We start from the raw sequence: 18931 nt of genomic DNA, 5'->3' as shown, positions 1-18931 counted from the left end.
AAATGATATGGGGTTAGCGATATTTTATCATGTGTATTGTGTTGTGAGCGTGTATACTTCTGGCGGAAGCATAATGTATATCTACTCCCTCGGTAGGAAGACCTACTATGGAGGATTATTTTCAACATAAAAATTTTGGAATCCCTTAAAAATCACTAGTTTATTATGCTACGAGAATTTTGAGTTTCCTAACACTTAGAACTTACCTTTTAAAAATTGGATGGTCTCGATTAAACATGGAGACCATTTATATTTCCAAGGGGGTGCAATTAGGGAATTTCTTTTATTGAGTTAATCTAGAGGTTGAAGAGCTTACATCCCCAAAACTTTGGTTCCTAAAAAGGCATTCCTGGGCATTTTCTCCATGGAGCAAATGGATAGTTTACTCCCGTGAGAGAGCAATATCTTTTGGCCTGTGTTGTTTGTGTTGTTGGGAGTGATGCGGCTCTCGAGCTCTCATTGTCCAAATTGGCCTTGACTTAATAATCGGCTCAATAACGACAAATAATTGGCCCATGTTTTGTTGAGGCCTACGTTTGACTAGACAATTCAAAAGTTTATGAATTTTTTGGCTTGTTTCATAAATTGCTGAAATTACCTAAATGTCCAATAGCATTTTAGTCAAAATATTCTGAAAATTTGTTCCTAAATAGTTTCTCCTGGGTCCCCTCTCTTTTTGTTAATTGATAGGCAAAGTAATTGTTTAATGTAGTTTAAATTTGACTTTTTTAAGGCCTTATTTGATAACTTTTAACTGAAATTCAAATAAACATAAAAAATTAAAAATATTATAGAAAGTTAAAAAAACCCGCTATGTATTTCAATTATTTTTCATATAAAATATTTTGAACTTCATAATTTCTCTAAGAGAAAAATTTTAATTTTTAGAAAAATTATGAAAAAATATAAGTTATGTAGGAACTGCAATTTACATGGTTCGTGACCACTCATGCCTGTCCAAGCCAACAAACCCATTGATAAAGGCGTGATAACCTCATGTTCATGGGGTATGGTTATAACGAAAAAAGCATATATAAGGGCCAGGTTTTAGATATAAGATAAAAAATTAAATAAGGTCTATTTTTATAATCTTAAGCATTAAAATTGTATTTAAAGCCTCCTCGCCATTATGTAAACTTTTTCTTTAAAACTATGTTGGAAAAATGCAATTATGGGACTTAAAAAACCCTTAAATTGATGATCTCGATCCCAATAATCATGGTTCCATAAACAAACGGATGTTCAACCCTAAAACTATTGTATTTCGTATATGTAATTTGACCTTCCAATTTCAAGTGTTTACATTCCATGAAATCTAGGTTATTTTTCGAGCTTCACATTTTATAATAAAGGACGAAAAAGATATCTATGTGCTCACGGTTTCAATACTAAAATTGCATTTTCTAGTGGAATTTGAACTGAACCTTCTTTTTTTTTCCTAACTAAAAAGCTATAGGCCTAGGCCACACCCAATTACAAGAGCCCTCAATATTTGAGAAATATCAATTTCACGATATTTTGGAGGGAGAATTTTTTTTTTTAAAAAAAACGTCATATAGGGTTACAACATTAAATTATAGATGCAATTTGCACCTCAAAAATTCAGCAGAAAAGAGTATTTCAAAGTTGGAAAATCTTAAAACTTGTCGTCTCGATATGCATGGATATGAAGAAATTTTTTTAAAAAATTCTAAAAATAATGCATGTAACAAGTTTTTTCAATAGTCTATTTTCAAAATTTTCAAGTATTTATAAATTTGCTTAATCTGTATTTTTTAAAAAATTTTAAATTTCATACTTACGCTTAAATATGGATTTTCATGGTATTATATATTTTCCAATACCAAAACTACTATCTTTCAGTAAACTTTAAAGGCATATTTTACTTATATAATATAAGATGGGCACCTTGTATAAACCTCCACTTTTTTCTTTTTTTTCGTCGGGAAGAAAATGAGATATTTGTTGCCTCACGTGCGCAATTAATAAAGCGCTCGCTTTCAACGGAGTTGGTGGACGCTTTTGTCGGCCGTCGATTAAATCAAAGCGCCCTCTCCACGCGATCTGGACCGTCCAAGTTAATGAGCGGCAACGATTGCTCGAAGGAACCCCACCAACACAGAGGGGTCGAGGCAAGAGTCTCTGGTTTTAAAGTCTCTGCGCCTCCATATTTTTCAGATCTCTGTGCGCTCTGAGAAAGCAGGTGGGAATTTCCTCTAACCGTACCCTGGTTCTATGTTTCTCTCTCTAACCCTCTCTCTCCAGCTTTAATTCTCTGCTCATCTCTTACAAATGTGTGAATTTCTCTCTCTGACTATGGTTCTCTGTTTTTTTTAGTATATGGGTTCTTGACATGAGAGGTTTATCTCCCTAACCTGTAATTCTCTTTATGATATGCATTTCATTGCAGTTTTGTTGTTTTTATTCATTGATGGGACATTTCTGCTACAGTTTTGATTATTTTATTGGGAAATAGCTTTTGGTATTTGTGGATTTGGGCATGTATCGTGTTATCTTCATTAGTATTTTGTAGGTATTGAATTTAAGTTAGTTTTATCAGGTACCCATTTATTCTTGAAAAATAATTTGCTAAGGTCTCATAATATTTCCAGTAAATTACTGTTGTTTAAGATCATTAGAAATATTGGACGGAATAGGCTGAATGTGCTGACGATTCCGTCAATTATGGAGTGTTTTTTTTTCTCCCCAAATGTTGTATATTGTCTTTTGATACGAATGCTGTTGTTTGGAGATGCCATAAATGGGGTTGCTTGTTCTTTTCTTTCTTTCTTTTTGTGATTTCTTGAAGCTTATCCTCAATTTGGTTGGTTGGGTGACTATGATTTCGACGGTGATGTAACTGAACCCATCTCATGAAATTGAATATTCTATATCTTGGAAACATTTGGGTATTTCTAGGCTTAACTGTAGTTTACAAAATTAAATACAAAGAATTGATGGAAAGTTTTAGTAGTAGAACATGAGGTGAGAAAACATTGAGCATCTGACTGATGATGGAAGACTCAGTTTTGGTGCATCTCTAATTGATGATAATCCTTTCTTAGTTAGGTGATCTTCGATGCTATTTTCTTCCTAACTTCCCATTTTTTGAGATATCAGATAAACTCATTGCACCACTAGAAATATCTCACATTAACTATGTGCATGGTGTATGTTTTTTAATATGTTTTAAATCTTTTGATGCTGTTGAATATAACGTTTTTCGTTGATTATATTCTTTGGAAGATTAAAGCCAAAGATTAGTTATTATGTGTTTTTCTACCAAATAGTTCATTTATTTAGAAAGTACACCAAATATTGAGAAATAGATATAATATTAACAAAGAATAGAATAAAAAAAATTCTTCCAATCCTATGATTTTTTCACAGTTTCTACCAATTACATCAAGTTTTTCAAAAGCACAGAAAAAAATGCAGACGTGTAGAGAGGGGAGAGGGCATGAAGGAGGAAGGGGTCCCTGCCCCACATGCAGGGCCTCTCTAATATTGTGGGCCTGGACTAATGTTTGTACCTTTAATAAAGGTTACATGCCTATATTTAATTTCATTTTATGTTGAAAATATTCAAAATGCTTTATCACTTTAGGAGGAATGTCAGGAATGGTTGTTAATCAATGGAATGGGCATATTGTATCAAGGTGTTTGTAACATTGCACAAATTGATTTCTTGTGCGAATGCAATTGTGCAAATGTTTTTAGAAAGGGGTTCTATGGCCACATATATGGCACTTATCCATGTATCTAGCCAATATGCATCATCAGTTCCTACTAAACATCAAAGAGCTGGTGATGCTCAGTTGCACACTATACATGCGGTCCCACCTGCTGTATGGATTGGCTGGCACACGTAAACTAGTATGCATACAACTCATTGCATCAATATGTGACTATAAATGGTGCATAGGATCATTTCTAAAAAGCATTTCCCCTATGTTTTAAATGTAAGTATTATCCAACCTCATAGAAAAGCTCTACGGGGAATGGGTGCACATAGAATCTAGAGATTGTTCATACACACCATACAAATAGGTTTTAGATTTTTTACCATGAGCCCCCCAATTTGAATAGCAGCTGGACTGCTATTTAGAAATTTGTGCTCCTCACCTGCTATTCAGATTGGTACACATGAATATAGACTGATGGATCGATGGTCCACATTCACCAAGCACATGTAAACACCAATTTACATATGCAGTCATCATAAACATGTATCCTCTGCACTTTATCAATTCTTGAATGCTATTTGTATGTTAGAGCATTTATTGGATTTTTTTGAAGAAATTTTTCATAGGCAATAACTTTTACTTACCAAACAAATAAGTACGTGTGTGTAAGACCTTTATCATACATATTGTTGCACACTAGCATAAAGAAGGTTTTATGAATGTAGAAGTGTATGCCCGGCAAACCATTATACTGAGGCTATGTAGAAATTCCACTTCTATGTCTTTGCATGTATATTAAGCGGTAAACTAGGTTAAGATCATGGTTATATGCTTTGATGTTATTGGTATCTTACTTTGTAGGGGATTGCTGTTGGATTGTTAAGTAGTGAAATTTTATCAGAACGCTAAAAAAAAGTGAAAAGTACAATTAGAATTATAGGGTCACGGTTTTATTGTATCATTAACTATGACCAGATAGACAAAAATTTGTCGTGTTGCAGTATCCACTGTACATATTTCCCATTATATCATAAGCAGCCTACTATATGGCTTCTGCTTAGGGCTGAGAATTTACCTGGTTTTGATTGGGAACTCGAATTTCAGATCCTATCCGGATCTCCATCAGGTCGGATCTGGATCTGAATAGTAATTCGGATCAGATCGTGGTACAGGTGGATCTGATCAAGTTATTAATGTATTATATGCTATTTTAAAGTATTTTTGTTATATTATTTTATAGATAAAAATAAGTATAAAATAATTTTTTTGGATCCGATCAGGTTTGGGTCTGATCTGGATCCCAAATATATTTTTTGGATGTGTATGTGGATGTGGATCCCGATCCGAATCCCATGTATACTTTTTGGATCCGAATCCCATGTATACTTTTCGGATCCAAATCTGGATACTGGTGGATCCGGACCCAATTCGACCCATTCTCGGCCTACTACTTAAACGTATCCCAAGTTTCATTTTCTAAAACCTCTCAGAAAACTGAAACATTTTGCTTTTACTTCTCTCTTTCAAAAGCTACATACTAAGGCCATCACTTCTTGTTTTTTATTGCTAGCACTTTCAGTTTATTATCCAAAATAGTATGGCATTGCATATAGTTGCTAGAGAGTGATCAGCTAAGCCAGCATATTCTCAACTAACTTAATCTCTTTCTGCATGCAGTTGGGTATTAGAAGCCACCACGCTTTACATAGCACTTGTATCCTGAAATGGCGGCGGCAACAGCATCCTTTTCCCTAGGATCAGCTGCTTCTTTTGGAACTGTATCTCATTCAGGATCAAAACTGAAGTCCTATGGCATGAGAGTCAATTCTGCGCACCATATTAAGAGTTATAGCGGTCTAAAAGCAGCAAAAGGTATAAGCCATGAAACTGTAACCCATTATGATTATAACATATTTAGATTGTTTTTAATTCTCTAAATATAAACAGGTATAACTCTTGAATCAGAGATTTCATTCTTGGGTAAAGGAATCTATGCCACTCTTCTCGCATCAAATCGGAGACCAGAAATACTACTCCGAAGCTCAAACCACAATTTCCAACCTCAGGCTTCCTTCAAAGTAGCTGTTATAGGAGCAGCAGGGGGAATTGGCCAACCTTTGGCGCTCTTGATCAAGATGTCACCTCTCATCTCAGCCTTGCACCTCTACGATATAGCTAATGTAAAGGGAGTTGCAGCTGATCTGAGCCACTGTAACACCCCTGCTCAAGTCTTGGGCTTCACCGGCCCATCTGAGTTAGCCAACTCTTTAAAGGATGTTGATGTAGTGGTTATCCCAGCTGGTGTTCCAAGGAAGCCTGGTATGACAAGAGATGATCTCTTCAATATAAATGCAGGAATTGTCAAAAGTTCAGTTGAGGCAGTTGCAGATAACTGCCCTGAAGCTTTCATACACATAATAAGCAACCCTGTAAATTCAACTGTTCCAATAGCTGCTGAGGTTCTCAAGAAAAAAGGGGTTTATAACCCCAAGAAACTATTTGGGGTCACCACCTTAGATGTAGTGAGAGCAAACACATTTGTGGCTGAGAAGAAAGGGTTAAGACTCATTGATGTAGATGTTCCAGTAATTGGGGGGCATGCCGGAATTACCATTTTGCCTCTGCTTTCAAGGGCAAAGCCCTCTGTGAAATTCTCAGATGAAGAAATAGGAGAGTTAACTGTTAGGATTCAAAATGCAGGGACCGAGGTTGTGGAGGCAAAGGCAGGAGGTGGGTCAGCTACTCTTTCGATGGCCTATGCAGCTGCTAGGTTTGTAGAGTCGTCTCTTCGGGCTTTGGATGGAGATGGGGATGTCTACGAGTGTTCATATGTGCAATCAGAGCTTACTGAGCTGCCTTTCTTTGCTTCGAGAGTCAAGCTTGGGAGGAAAGGGATTGAGGCCTTTGTGAAGTCGGATCTTGAGGGGCTGAGTGAGTATGAGGAGAAGGCCTTGGAGGCTTTGAAGCCAGAGTTGAGGGCTAGTATTGAGAAGGGTCTGGCCTTTGTAGAGAAGCAAGCTGTGGTGTCTGCATAGACTTGAACTGAGGTGATAATAGAGTCATGGTTTTAGCATAATACGAGCATTTTTGTAGCGTAAGAAAGAGATTTTTATCTGCAAGGGAGACTTAAAAGAGAGTAACAACAGCTTGATTTTGAGTTTCAGAATATGCAGTAATCTTGTTTTGATGATTGAGATTTTTGCGAGGTGTCTGTATCAGAGGTATGCTTTGAATAAAATTGCTACTGTGTTTTACAGTGTCTCATGAAAGTGGGTTTTGAATTTGCTTGGTATGTCTTCTGATAATGCAATAGAAATAATTGCGGGAGAAACATGTTTTTAGGGCTCCCAGGACCTATCGCTGCGTAGACAACGGATGCTTGTATTTATTTTTGGGTTTTAATCCATGGCTTCAATGGCCCAAGTGCTCTCCCTCTTTTGTTTGTTCTTTTATTTTCTGTTCAAGGCTGCACTTGATAGGACGGAATGGTGAAATAAAATTCGTGTAACCAACTCCAAATGGTTGGGATAAGGCTATGATGATGATGATTTCCACTTCAAGGCTGTTGGCTCCCTAAAGCACGCTGTTGTTCGAGACATAAAGATGAAAGGATGTCCATGGGAACCGATTAATGCGGTAATAAAGAAAGTTATGTCATATGTTCATAGTGTAGATCAATGATTTTGAAAACAAATTGGTGGGTTGAACCAATCATCTACTAGTCTCGAGCCGGCCCACAGGTTTTACAGTTTTTTTTATTTATAGAAAATGATTTAAAATAGAAAAAAAATGCTAAGATTTGGTGGGAACCCTGGCAAAAATGGGGGTTGGAGGTCCACTGTTCAAAGTTGGTCGGGTGGTTTCGAGCCAACTTGACGAATTTCAAAAAACATATGTAGATTGTATATGGTAAACCATTGGAACATCCGCTTTCCATTCTTAAAAATGGAGAGAACAATACCATACATGCTGAACGAAGATGGTAATAATATTTTTCCAATTATTTGAGGTCGACTACATGAATCCTGATGCGTTATTGTGCTTTATTAAAGGCCATATTTTTAGTGAGGTCATAAATCCCAATATCTTTTTACTATTTCCAACCATATCTATTTAGGGCCGCTTTTTAACTTTTTTGAGCCTTCCACTTGAACTAAAGTATACTTCTCAATGGGTAGCGCATTGGGTATCCGCTGCACATGAGCAGCCCACTTAAATCTATTTTCTCTTATCTTATCGTCTATTGAAGCCACACCAAAGTTCTTTTGAACGTGTTCATTTCAAATTCTATCATTTATTGTCTTACTATTCATCTATCTCAACATTTTCACTTCAGCTACACATCATTCTATGGATATGTTTTTTTTTGACCGCCCAACATTGGGCTCCATAAAACAAAGCTTATCTTGGGATACTGATGTTCAATGTAGTTAATCTCCATTTTTTATTGTCTGGAACTAACCGTGAATGTTCCCGGATGACCGGACAACCAAAATGGCTAGGCAGGCTCCTTGGGTTTCCTTGTTTCTAGACGTCCAGGAACAAATGTGGGCCCGCCTCCACACTATTTTTGAACATAGTGTACATTGCATACACCATGTACCTTGTTGGACCTTGCAAACAGCGTCTTTATGACCCCAATCTAAAGGGGTACGATTGGATTTGTTAGATTATTTATTGAGTTGGAGAGATGTTTAGTGAATTTATATTACTTCATAATTAGTTTAAGTAAATCATGGGGGAGTGATCCCGTACATGAGAGCATCAGGACCATTGATTTCCACGAAAGATAATGGTATCCGCAATTTCAAAATGTACTGAGCATTTGGAGTTTATAGATGTTGAATACGCTTATTTAATCACTTTAACCTGATATTAAGAAATCCTAGGGCTCCTAGAAAATTATCCTTGGCGTGTGAAATTAAGAATATTCTTTTGAAAATCTCAACAGAGAACGCTCTAACCGTAATGAGCATATCACAACACATGATCACACGGTTTGGAGCAGTGTAGGAAAAATTGGGCGGTTCAAATCGTAACCACCCGCTTAGATTGGAATTGATCACTGTGTCGATTTTAGTTTCGATCCGTTTTGGTGAACTGGTCATGTATTTTAAAAAAAAATTCAAAAGAATTATATAAAATCTCAAAAAATAAGAGATTTTGTTTCTAATACATTTTTTTAAAATGTTTTTCACGAATTTGTTAAAGATTGAAAATTGTTTTGGCTATTAATACATATTTTTACATTTTCCCAAATATTTAAAAAATACATGTGGGTACAAATCCATTATTTAAAATATATTTTCCCATATTTGGATGTGTTTTGTTTAATCATGTTTAAGATTCATATTTTATTAATTTTTTTTGTATTTTTTTTAAAACTTTCTTAACGACCGGGCACTTGTTTGGTTAGGCCGATTGAACCGCTTCTGATCCCATGTCCTAACCGTTCCGGTTCAACTTTTTCTACACCGATTTGGAGCTGCAAAATCTGGTTAAAACGATTCAAGGGCTAATCTCAAATTGCTATGAAGTTTATACAAGGTGGCAACCTGTAGAAGTGAGGTGGTTGTAACTTACCAATAACTGGTGTAGATTTAACATTGTAGAAGTGAGGTGATTGTAACTTACCAATAGTTGGTGTAGATTTAACATTGTTGACAATCTTAAATAAATGAAGTGATTGAGGAAGTTGCCGCACATGAAATTAGAGTTGGGTGGGTGATGTAGAGATATGTTCCCAGAATTTTATGTGATTGCTGCATATTAATGAAGTTGAAGGGAAAATTTTATAAGACAAATGTGAAAGTAGTGTTGCTCTATGGGATGGAATGTTGGGCGATCAAAAAATAATATACCCATAGAATGAGTGTAGTGGAGATGATGATGTTGAGAAGAATGAGTGGCAAGATAAGAAAATATAGAATTCAAAATGAATACATTTGAGAAAATTTAGTTGTAAAATAACATAAGAAAAAATAGACGTAGGTAGGTTGGTCATGTATGACGTAGTCCTAGTACAACACTTGTTAGGAGGTGCGAGTTAGTTCAAGTGGAAGGCTAAAAAATGGCAAGGGTTAAACCCAAAAGGATATGATTAAAAGTATTGAGAAAAATATAGGGATTTATGATTTCATTGATGGTATGACCCTTAACAGAGCAAAATGACATATTAAGATTTGTTTAACCGACCCCAACTAGTTGGAAAAAAGCTTTGACAATGAGATTTGACATTGTCTCTGAAGGAGTGGGAAATCAAAATTCAAATAAATAGTGTAGAATACCATGACCTTAGTTCTACAAGTATGGGTGCCATCTTGCATGAACCGCACCCTAATTTAACACTGTGGTTGACAATTGTGTGAGCTTGTCTTAGATATGCTCATCACTCTTATAGTGACAAGTGACAACGAAATTTAAAGTATTAAAGAAACATTTCCTATAAGTATTTTGATATTTTCCCTAAAACTTTTCTTTTTCGTGACCTAACTAAAATGGGATCGTATATTTTAAGACCCTTTAGCCGGGGCTCTTAATCATCAGATGTCAAAATCAATGCTACAAAGTCCAATAAATTTTGTTTTGGAGTTTGAGCCTAGTCAGTAACACACCTTTAGTCACTCGATTTCACATCTCATCAACATCCTTATCTCAATTATTTGAGGTCGGCTACATGAATCATGTATTTTTATTTTTTCTATCAAGGGTCATACCTTCAATAAGATAAAAGATTATCATAACTTTTCTCACTACTTCTATCAATGTCCTTTTGGGCATTTATTTTGCTTTTTTGGGGCCTTCAAATCGAACGTCTTAATCGGTACTGTATGGGGTTTGTATTGCACATGACTAGCCTACATAAGTCTACTTGTTATCATCTTATCGTTGATTGAAGCCGCATCTAATTTCTCTCGTATGTATTCATCTCAACAACTTTATCTCAAATGTGCTTATCCTATGAAGATCTTGTTTCTTAACTACCCAAAATTTCTTCCCATAAAGTATAATTAGTCTTACAGTTAACCTATAGAACTTCATCTTCAATTCCAATGGTATGCAGTAATCACATAAAACTTCGGATGTACATCTCAAATTTGTCCACCAAATTCTAACTATTGTGGCCTTCTTCTAGATAAAAAATCTTATTCTATACTTTAATAATTAGTGGATGAATATAGTCCCAAAAGTTCAATATTAACTTTTATCAATTAAAGTGGGACCCTAAGAAAAGTATACAATGAGACCATTTATCTTTGGTACAAAATGGTGGCCCCAATTAATCTTAACTATTGGAAGTGAAATTGGACGCCTACATTTATTGCATTGATTGAGCACAAAGTTCAAAAAAAAAAATTTTGAACATTATGACATATTGAAGCTATCAAATTTTTTTAGTTAGTTGTGATCTCTTTGTATCAAAAGTAATAGTCTCTTCATATATAATCTTAAAAGTCCAAGTACTCTCTTTCCCGTTATCCAAAATTTTAAAAGTTTATCTATAAACATAACAACAAATGACTGTGCTCCTAAACGAATGTGACTGTAGAGGAAATGAATGGCAATAAATGCGACATTGGCATCTCCCTCGAGAAGGTAAGTGAACTACAGTTACTGTAATAAAGGTCTACACTAGATATGATATAGTAAAGGACCATGTATTTGTCTACTTTCTCTACGATGAATGGTGGATATCAACCACAATAATGCACACAAGGAAAACCACACAAGTATGGGTAATCTCCACCGTTCATCACAAGAATGGACAGCAGATTCCTCTATCATGTACCATACACCGTACACCATTGGTGTAATGGTGTACTTATGCCCTCTGAAAATAATCCCAAATGCAAGGTTCAAAATTTGACGTCATTCCGGTATGCAAAGTAACAAAACATTTTCTTTTGAGAGTTTTTTTTTTAAAAAAAAAACGTTAACAAAAACATTGTGGCCCACATTAACCATCACTGTTTATTTGGAAAATTTCTAATAGGTACTAACCTAAATATCTCCAATTCTGATATTGGAAGAGATTGTCCATCACTGTGATAAGTTTGTCTTAACTTTTAGTGCAGCAAGTGGTTTATAATGTGTGATGGTCACTTTTCATTAGGAAATTACAGCAATGATGGTTAATGTGGGCTACAATGTTTTGTTAATGCCGTTTGTATGGAGTTGAGGCTCTTAACAATCAAAGTAAAGCGCATGTTCAAATAATATCAAGAAATATGGCTTTAATATTGGAAATCTTTGTGATAGTCTTAATATATATATTTTAATATTTAATTATAAAATTTAAAGCTTAAAAAATAGAGTAGATCAAAGGGATCTATGAAAACTTGAAAGTCTGGAAAATTGACAGTCAAAAAATACGTTACAAGATGCACTATTTTCAAAACTTGAAATCTATTTTTTTCTCATGTCCATGCATTTCTATGTTGAGATGATCAATCGCAAGATATTTGAGCATCAAAACCATTTCTTCTAGTGAAATTTTTGATGTGGGCTCTAATTTGATTGTTTAGAGCCTCAACACTATATAAACTTTTTCCTCCCAATAAAGGAAGGACTCACTGTACGTATTTGTACATAAACTTTGAAATCTATTGAAGGGATGGACAAGCAACGTGGGTTTTTAAAGGAGCGCATTTGCATCTAAAACAAAATATTCCTCCTTGCAAGGTGACTCCAATGATAAATAGTAATTGTGTAATTTAAAAGGTATTGGGGAAATATGTTTGAAAAATGTGGTCTAGCGGATAGACATAATTTTATCTAACTTTAATTTTTTTAAGGGTATTTTAAGTTGAAAGTTGGGGTGTCCAATACTTCCCAGTTCTTGCCACTACGTACTTGAACAAAATATAATTTAAGTAAAAATTGAGCAAAATACTTCAAGATTTAGGACAATTTTGGTAATTTTATATTTTTTAAATTAATTTTTTTTTATTTCTATATGTATATGATAGTGAGAAATATGCACACCTATATTTTATGTCTTTTACCCTATAGAGGTCGTAGTGAGAAATAAGGGTGGCAACGGGTTGGGTTGGATCAGGGTCTAGGATCCGACCAGATCGGACCCAGACCCGAACCCGAAAGCAAGCCTGATTGGACCTGACCCCAAAAAATAAATATCTATGTTTTTAACGATATTTAAATATATTGTATAAATTGAGACTCAAAAAATATTGCCGGACCCAGACCCGGATTCGGACCCAATCGATCCCTGACTTGAATAGTATTCGGGTCCAAGACTCAAATCAGATCTACCCGTGGGGTAATATCGCACATGCGAAGACAGTAATGCGCGAGATAAAGTTAAAAGTAGGGAATATGGGCGTGAGGAAAAAGCAAGTGGAGTACATGAGTTACTGGGTCATGTGGCCGGCCAGACCAGACCGTGGAGATGGGGTTGGGTATGCGTGAATCTCTCAAGAAATGACAATTTGAAACTCTCTCATCACACCCACACAGAAATGCATGTGAAAAACATGCTCTGCCCATTCCATTGCTTCATCAAGACAGAGACCAAGAAAGTTGCTCTCCCTTATCTCCATGGCCAATTTTCATGTCGAAATCATCCAACAGGATGCCGTCGTTCCGGCATTGCCCCTACAAGTCCCCTCTCTAACCTAGACTTACTTCTTCCTCCTGTTGAATTTGGGGTCTTCTTTTGTTATAAACATCCCCTTCTGAAGCATGGGTACAGTGATATTAGGGGTGGGCTCAAAAAGTCTCTGTCTGAGGTTTTGGTAAGTTACTATGTGTTGTCAGGTCAAATTGTGGTGAACAATGGTGGGAAGCCTGAGATTCTATGCGGTAGCAAGGGTGTGGAGTTTTTGGAGGCAAGTGCTGAACTTGAGCTCAAAGATTTAGATTTGCATAAGCCTGATGAAAGCGTGGAAGGGAAGATAGTTCCTATTAAGAAATGGGGTGTCTTATGAGTTTAGGTGAGCCTTCATGGACACTCACTCCCAAAGTCAAAAGATTTTTTTCTTTCCTATTGTGGGGGTGTTAGTATTTTCGCTACAATGTTTTAGTCTATATACTTTTAATTTTCTAAACATCTTCTTTTCAATGCCAACACACCTCAATGAGTTTCAAAAGTGAAATATCACAAATTAGATGTCGCTTAAAAAGCCAATCTAACCAACGTTTGAACAATTGATGATCTGGAACATAATCAACCGATGCCGGTTATAACCGTCCCCACTTTATTTTTTCAATTTTTTTTATGACTAGTGCTGGATCTGGATTGCAAATCTACCGAATCGCATCGAAAATCCAAAGAGGTGACTGGGGTCAACAAATCGTGTTTTTAAACCTTGACTCTAACAATAGGAAAGTGTATTATGGAGCGGTATTCAGATTAGCCGTGTAAATTTTACGGAAAATTATAGATACCGCCTAAAACTTATAGAAAGTTTTAACACCATTTTAATTGCTTTTATAGAAAGTTTTAACACCATATTCAGTATAGCCGTGTAAGTTTTAGGGAAAATTATAAATACCGCCTAAAATTTATAGAAAGCAAACACCATTTTTATTACTTTTATCTCAGTCAAAAATTCAAAATATTTAGGACTAAAATGCCCATCTCCTTCGTCACTCTCCTGCCCTCTCTCTTTCTCTCTACCCCTCTCTCTCTCTCTCACTCTCTCTACCCACCTTCTCTCTCTCGCTCTCTCTCTATCCACCCTCTCTCTATCTCTCTTTCTCTCACTTTACAAAATGTTGCTGGAAAATGTTGAGTTTATGTGAACTTTAAAGGACTTGTGAGTGTGTATTGAAATTTTTTATTATAGTGAAACATAAACTCAGTGGGAGTGTGGTTCCTCGAGGACTATACTAAGTGAATGATGTTTACTTATACTGAACTGTGCTTATCGATCTAGGCCAGTCGGTTGGAAAACCCAAGGTACCAGGGCATAAAGAACTAACCGAGGAGGGTTTTGAGTTAGCCTTTGATGAGGTCGGAGCATATGCCTAGATGAGTTAACCGAGGAACCGTGTGACCCTTGTTTGTGATGATAGGCCTACTGAAACGTGTGCCAAAACCTCATCCATGTTCCATCACACGGCATGCATATTGATAGATCGTTAGGGAAAGCCAGATATCCACCTTTGGGTGAAACGTATGCATGTGCGAGAGATACCCCTATGCGCCATAGAGCTGTGGTCGCATCAGGTCGTTGTGACCTTAACTTGTCTCTAGGGGAGGACCTGTAATCCACATATTGTGATTGCGACCCCTTGATTCATCAACATGACTTTGGTGACCCGCTAATGAGCCTTGCTTGGACTGTGAGTCATGGGAAACACTGGGTTGGTTCGATAAAGCTAGTGTGGTCTATAGTCCATAGTTGGAGGTGGAGTACCCCATATTTACATATTGAATTACTAAAACCGCATGGATCTTTTTTCCATCATATTAATTTAATTGTGTTCATTTTATTATTAAAATGAATTTAGTTTCTCTCAATATTTTATTTGTAATTTTTAGTTTTATAAAAATACAGTTATTGATTTTACAAAGTCATAAAAAAATTCAAATATATATTAATTCATTTTAATTTAATTTTAATCATTTTTATTAAATTTCATGAGGGGCCCAAAGTTCACATGGGCCCACCATGTGGCATGTGGGTGTGGGCCCACATGTGTTACAAAAGGGTGGCACGCCCCACCCTCTTTGGATTATCTTGTTTGATTTATGTTCAAGTTTTTAAGTTAAGGTAAGTTTGATTTGTGGCATGTAGTCAAATCTTAGAAGGGAAATATTGACCATGGCTTTATTTGTTTTATAGCAAGTTTGTTTTAAAGAGATATGGTCAATTTGAATAGATAATAAATATTGATCTTATCTTATTTATATTTGGTAGTATTTATTTACTTGATAATATTTGACATATCCTTATGGAATATGTGACAAGGATCATACAATTTTATGGAATGCATGGTATTTATTTGATTTAAATATATTGATGGGAAAATGGTTTAAGGAAAGGGGGATAATGGTTCAAACACTTTCCATAATGTTGATAGCCCATTTATGGAATGGATGGCTCAGATCTTTCACCCCATAAATCACCTTGATCAACAGTCCATATTCAATTTAAAAAAAGAGACAAACTATGAGAAACCCTAAAGAAACCCTAAACCTAAATTTCACTATAAATAGGGGTGCTTTCTCCTATATCTCTACCCACCTCTCTAGTTTTTTAATAATTAAAACTAAGCAATTCGAAAATCAAATAAAAAGTTTACATTGGACAGATTAAATAGGCTGAAGAACTATTGATTAGAAAAAGTCGGATATTAATAGGTAAAAAGAAAGAGAAGTAAAGGTACGGTAAGGACGGGTTAGAAAAAGAGTGATTCTAAAGTTTAGGTTGAACCCAAGGGAATAAATACATAGTTTGCTCCCACATGAATGTGAAATTGAATGATGGTCTCTTCAAAGTCAAACGTGGTAAAAATTACTTTAATAAAAAAAATACATAAGTCGCATACCCATTATTTCAAAAATATATATTAATAAATCAAGAACCAAAATCAATAACGGCTAAAAGTTTCTCATTCAAAATGCATTACACGGAAAGTATATTATAATTTTCTGCCTAAATCATAGAGATACCTGTAGTAGTCATGAAATTCAATATGTCATGATGCACCCACCACTTTGGCCACTATGTCTTGAGTACATTACTATGGAAAATACATCATAAACCACGTGAACAGTAAAGATTACACCATCGGGTACAATTAATCTCTGCCGTCCATCAATAAAATGTGAGCTAGACACAACTATAAATATGGTATTCTTGAACTTGTTGGAACCTTGGATGAATGATGAAAATTACCTGGGCCCATCAAAGGAGACATGATTGTGAGTTATAAAAGTTTGATATTTCAGGTGTGTGGTAAAATGTTAAATAGTTGATATTTCAGGTGTGCTTCCACAATTGTGGATTTATAATGTATGTGTGTGACCATGATGAGTCCAAACCGATCAGATTTCTTTTTAAATTTTCCTTAAATCACATTTATGAACTTCACCAAAACACATCCCAAAATCCAAGTTTCATGTAAAAAGTTCGTCTCTCAGGCTAACGCATAAGATTTTTCTCATTTAGTTGACAAAACTCAAGTCTGAGCTTGCACTTTCGATCACCGGGTAGCAGACGCTTACTGGGCCAACATGTTCCTCATCTCATGGGCTCAAACTGCTCAATCCAAACCCTCCTCCATTCTTCCAAGTTTCCAGAGCTCCCGATGTCCGGGATCTTATGCTGTGTCCCACAATCGCATGTTCATGGACCCTGCCAATCTCCACACTCTCCAATGACCGTCTCTGTAGTCACATATACAACATGAAAGCCAAGGATATCCGTCTTCTCCAAGCCAGGGCCAGCTCTAATGGACAACATAGAACAAAATTCAAGTCCTTTGCCGCTTTACTTTGGCAAACCCTTGCTGCAAAACTCGAATTTGCCGGAAAACCCACCAAGAAATCTAGGTTGGGGATTGTTGTGGATGGTCCGTCCAGGTTAGGGCCAAGCATGTCTGGTTATTTTGGCAATGTGTTAGCAATGCCTTTCAAGGAAGCAGAGGCCTCAGAACTGAAAGCCATGCCATTTAACCATGTGGCCGGTCTCGTGCACGAATGCTTGATCGGTATTACAGACCATGAGTTTTTTCGAGGTTTGGTCGATTGGGTCGAGATGCACAGGCCAAAGCCTGTGTTAGCAACAATTTACTGCAAGAATGAGGCTGAGGAGCCCGCAATGGTTCAATTTCCGGTGAGTGATGTTGATTTCAGTTGGGGGAGGCCCGTGGGCGGGGCGGAACATCAGGATACGTAATGCCTATGGCGAGTGCGCTGGGCGATGGGATGGCGACTGGGTTGTGTATATGCACTTGCCTGGGGTCCAAAGGGAGGTGGTTGAGGTAGAACTCGGTCAAGTCCTTCATCCCATGACCGCAAGTTACCTGAATTTTGTTCAATGAAGAACCAGAAAATCTACATAATATCATTTTCACAGTTGATGTTATGTATATCATGGCATGTCTCAAGCATTTTATTGGATTATCGATGTAACATATTTCAGGTTTGGGGTTTTGATTATTTGAATCTCCAACATAAAGAAATTTTTTTAAAAAAGTAGTCTTTTATTTTCAAAATTTTATAATAGCGTCCTAGATTTTATATTTTACATTTAATGTCACTTATTTATATCACACGGTATACTTTGATTTTAAGGGAAAATTATATGGTATTGTCTACAAAGAAGCCATTTGTATGAGGAGGTCACCATCATTCTTGTCCTTTAAATTTTAAAATGGGTGGTTGTAAGAGTGTCTTGAATAAACACAAACCAATGGTTTAAAAAACGGATCGGTGACCCGGATCGGGCTTCCAAAAAACCGATTCGGATCGGCGAATCGGCGATCCGGATCGGGAATCGGGTGAATCGGTCAGAATAAAGCTTAAAAAAAATTCGAAAAAATTATTAAAATTCATTATAAATATTGTTTTTTAGGAATTCAATAAAAAATGAGGGTACTCCATTAAGAATTTTCATGTTTTTGAATGAATATGCGAATATTGATATGTTCTTTCCCTGCATGAACCGCCATTCAGCATTTAATTTACAGTATTTCGTGCTCATTCCTACACTGTTGCTGTTGGGACTCGATATGTGAATAATATGGCTGGGATAGGGTGGCCTCAGAATCATCATCTCTCTCGTTTTCTCTTTGAATAATATGGATTAAAAAAAAAAAAAACAAATTTTCAAAAAAATCGATCATGGATTAAAAAAAAAATCACAAATTTTCAAAAAATTCTATCATGGATTACAAAAAAAAATTCGATCATGGATTAAACAAAAAAAATCACAAATTTTCAAAAAATTCAATCATGGATTACATAAAATTCGATCATGGATTACATAAAATTCGATCATGGATTACAAAAAAAAACAAACAAAAAAAACAAACAAAAAAAAACAAAAAATTCAATCGTGGATTACAAAAAAAGAAAAAAATAGTTCGATCATGGATTACAAAAAATTCAATCATGAATTACAAAAAACTCTATCATGGGTTACAAAAAAAGCAAAAAACAAAAAATTCAATCATGGATTACAAAAAAAAAAACAAACATTTCGATCATGGATTACAACAAAAAAAAAAAACATTTCGATCATGTATTACAAAACATTTGATCATGGATTACA

The 18931-nt window shown here is 35.7% G+C and overlaps 1 protein-coding gene and 1 pseudogene across 4 annotated transcripts; both read left to right on the top strand.

Moving 5' to 3' along the window:
* Positions 1-2177: 2177 nt before the first annotated feature.
* On the top strand, positions 2178-6948 carry LOC18440828 (malate dehydrogenase, chloroplastic). Of its 4 annotated transcripts, none has more exons than XM_006850965.4 (3): positions 2178-2203; positions 5364-5558; positions 5634-6948. In XM_006850965.4, the coding sequence occupies exons 2-3, from the start codon at positions 5411-5413 to the stop codon at positions 6719-6721; spliced, it is 1236 nt and encodes a 411-aa protein (XP_006851028.1). In that variant the 5' UTR covers positions 2178-2203; positions 5364-5410; the 3' UTR covers positions 6722-6948. The 4 variants fall into 4 exon arrangements, with proteins under 4 accessions (XP_006851028.1, XP_088702794.1, XP_011625799.1 ...); XM_088846668.1 differs by having other exon boundaries at positions 2178-2294; XM_011627497.3 differs by having other exon boundaries at positions 2178-2360.
* Positions 6949-13162: 6214 nt separating this feature from the next.
* Positions 13163-17699, top strand: LOC18440829 (coniferyl alcohol acyltransferase pseudogene; annotated as a pseudogene).
* Positions 17700-18931: the final 1232 nt, after the last annotated feature.

Source organism: Amborella trichopoda, chromosome 1, assembly GCF_054954075.1.
Source record: "Amborella trichopoda isolate Santa Cruz 75 chromosome 1, AtrichopodaSantaCruz75HAP2 v2.0, whole genome shotgun sequence".
Taxonomy (NCBI): Eukaryota; Viridiplantae; Streptophyta; class Magnoliopsida; order Amborellales; family Amborellaceae; genus Amborella; species Amborella trichopoda.
This window is presented reverse-complemented; position numbering and strand designations above follow the sequence as displayed.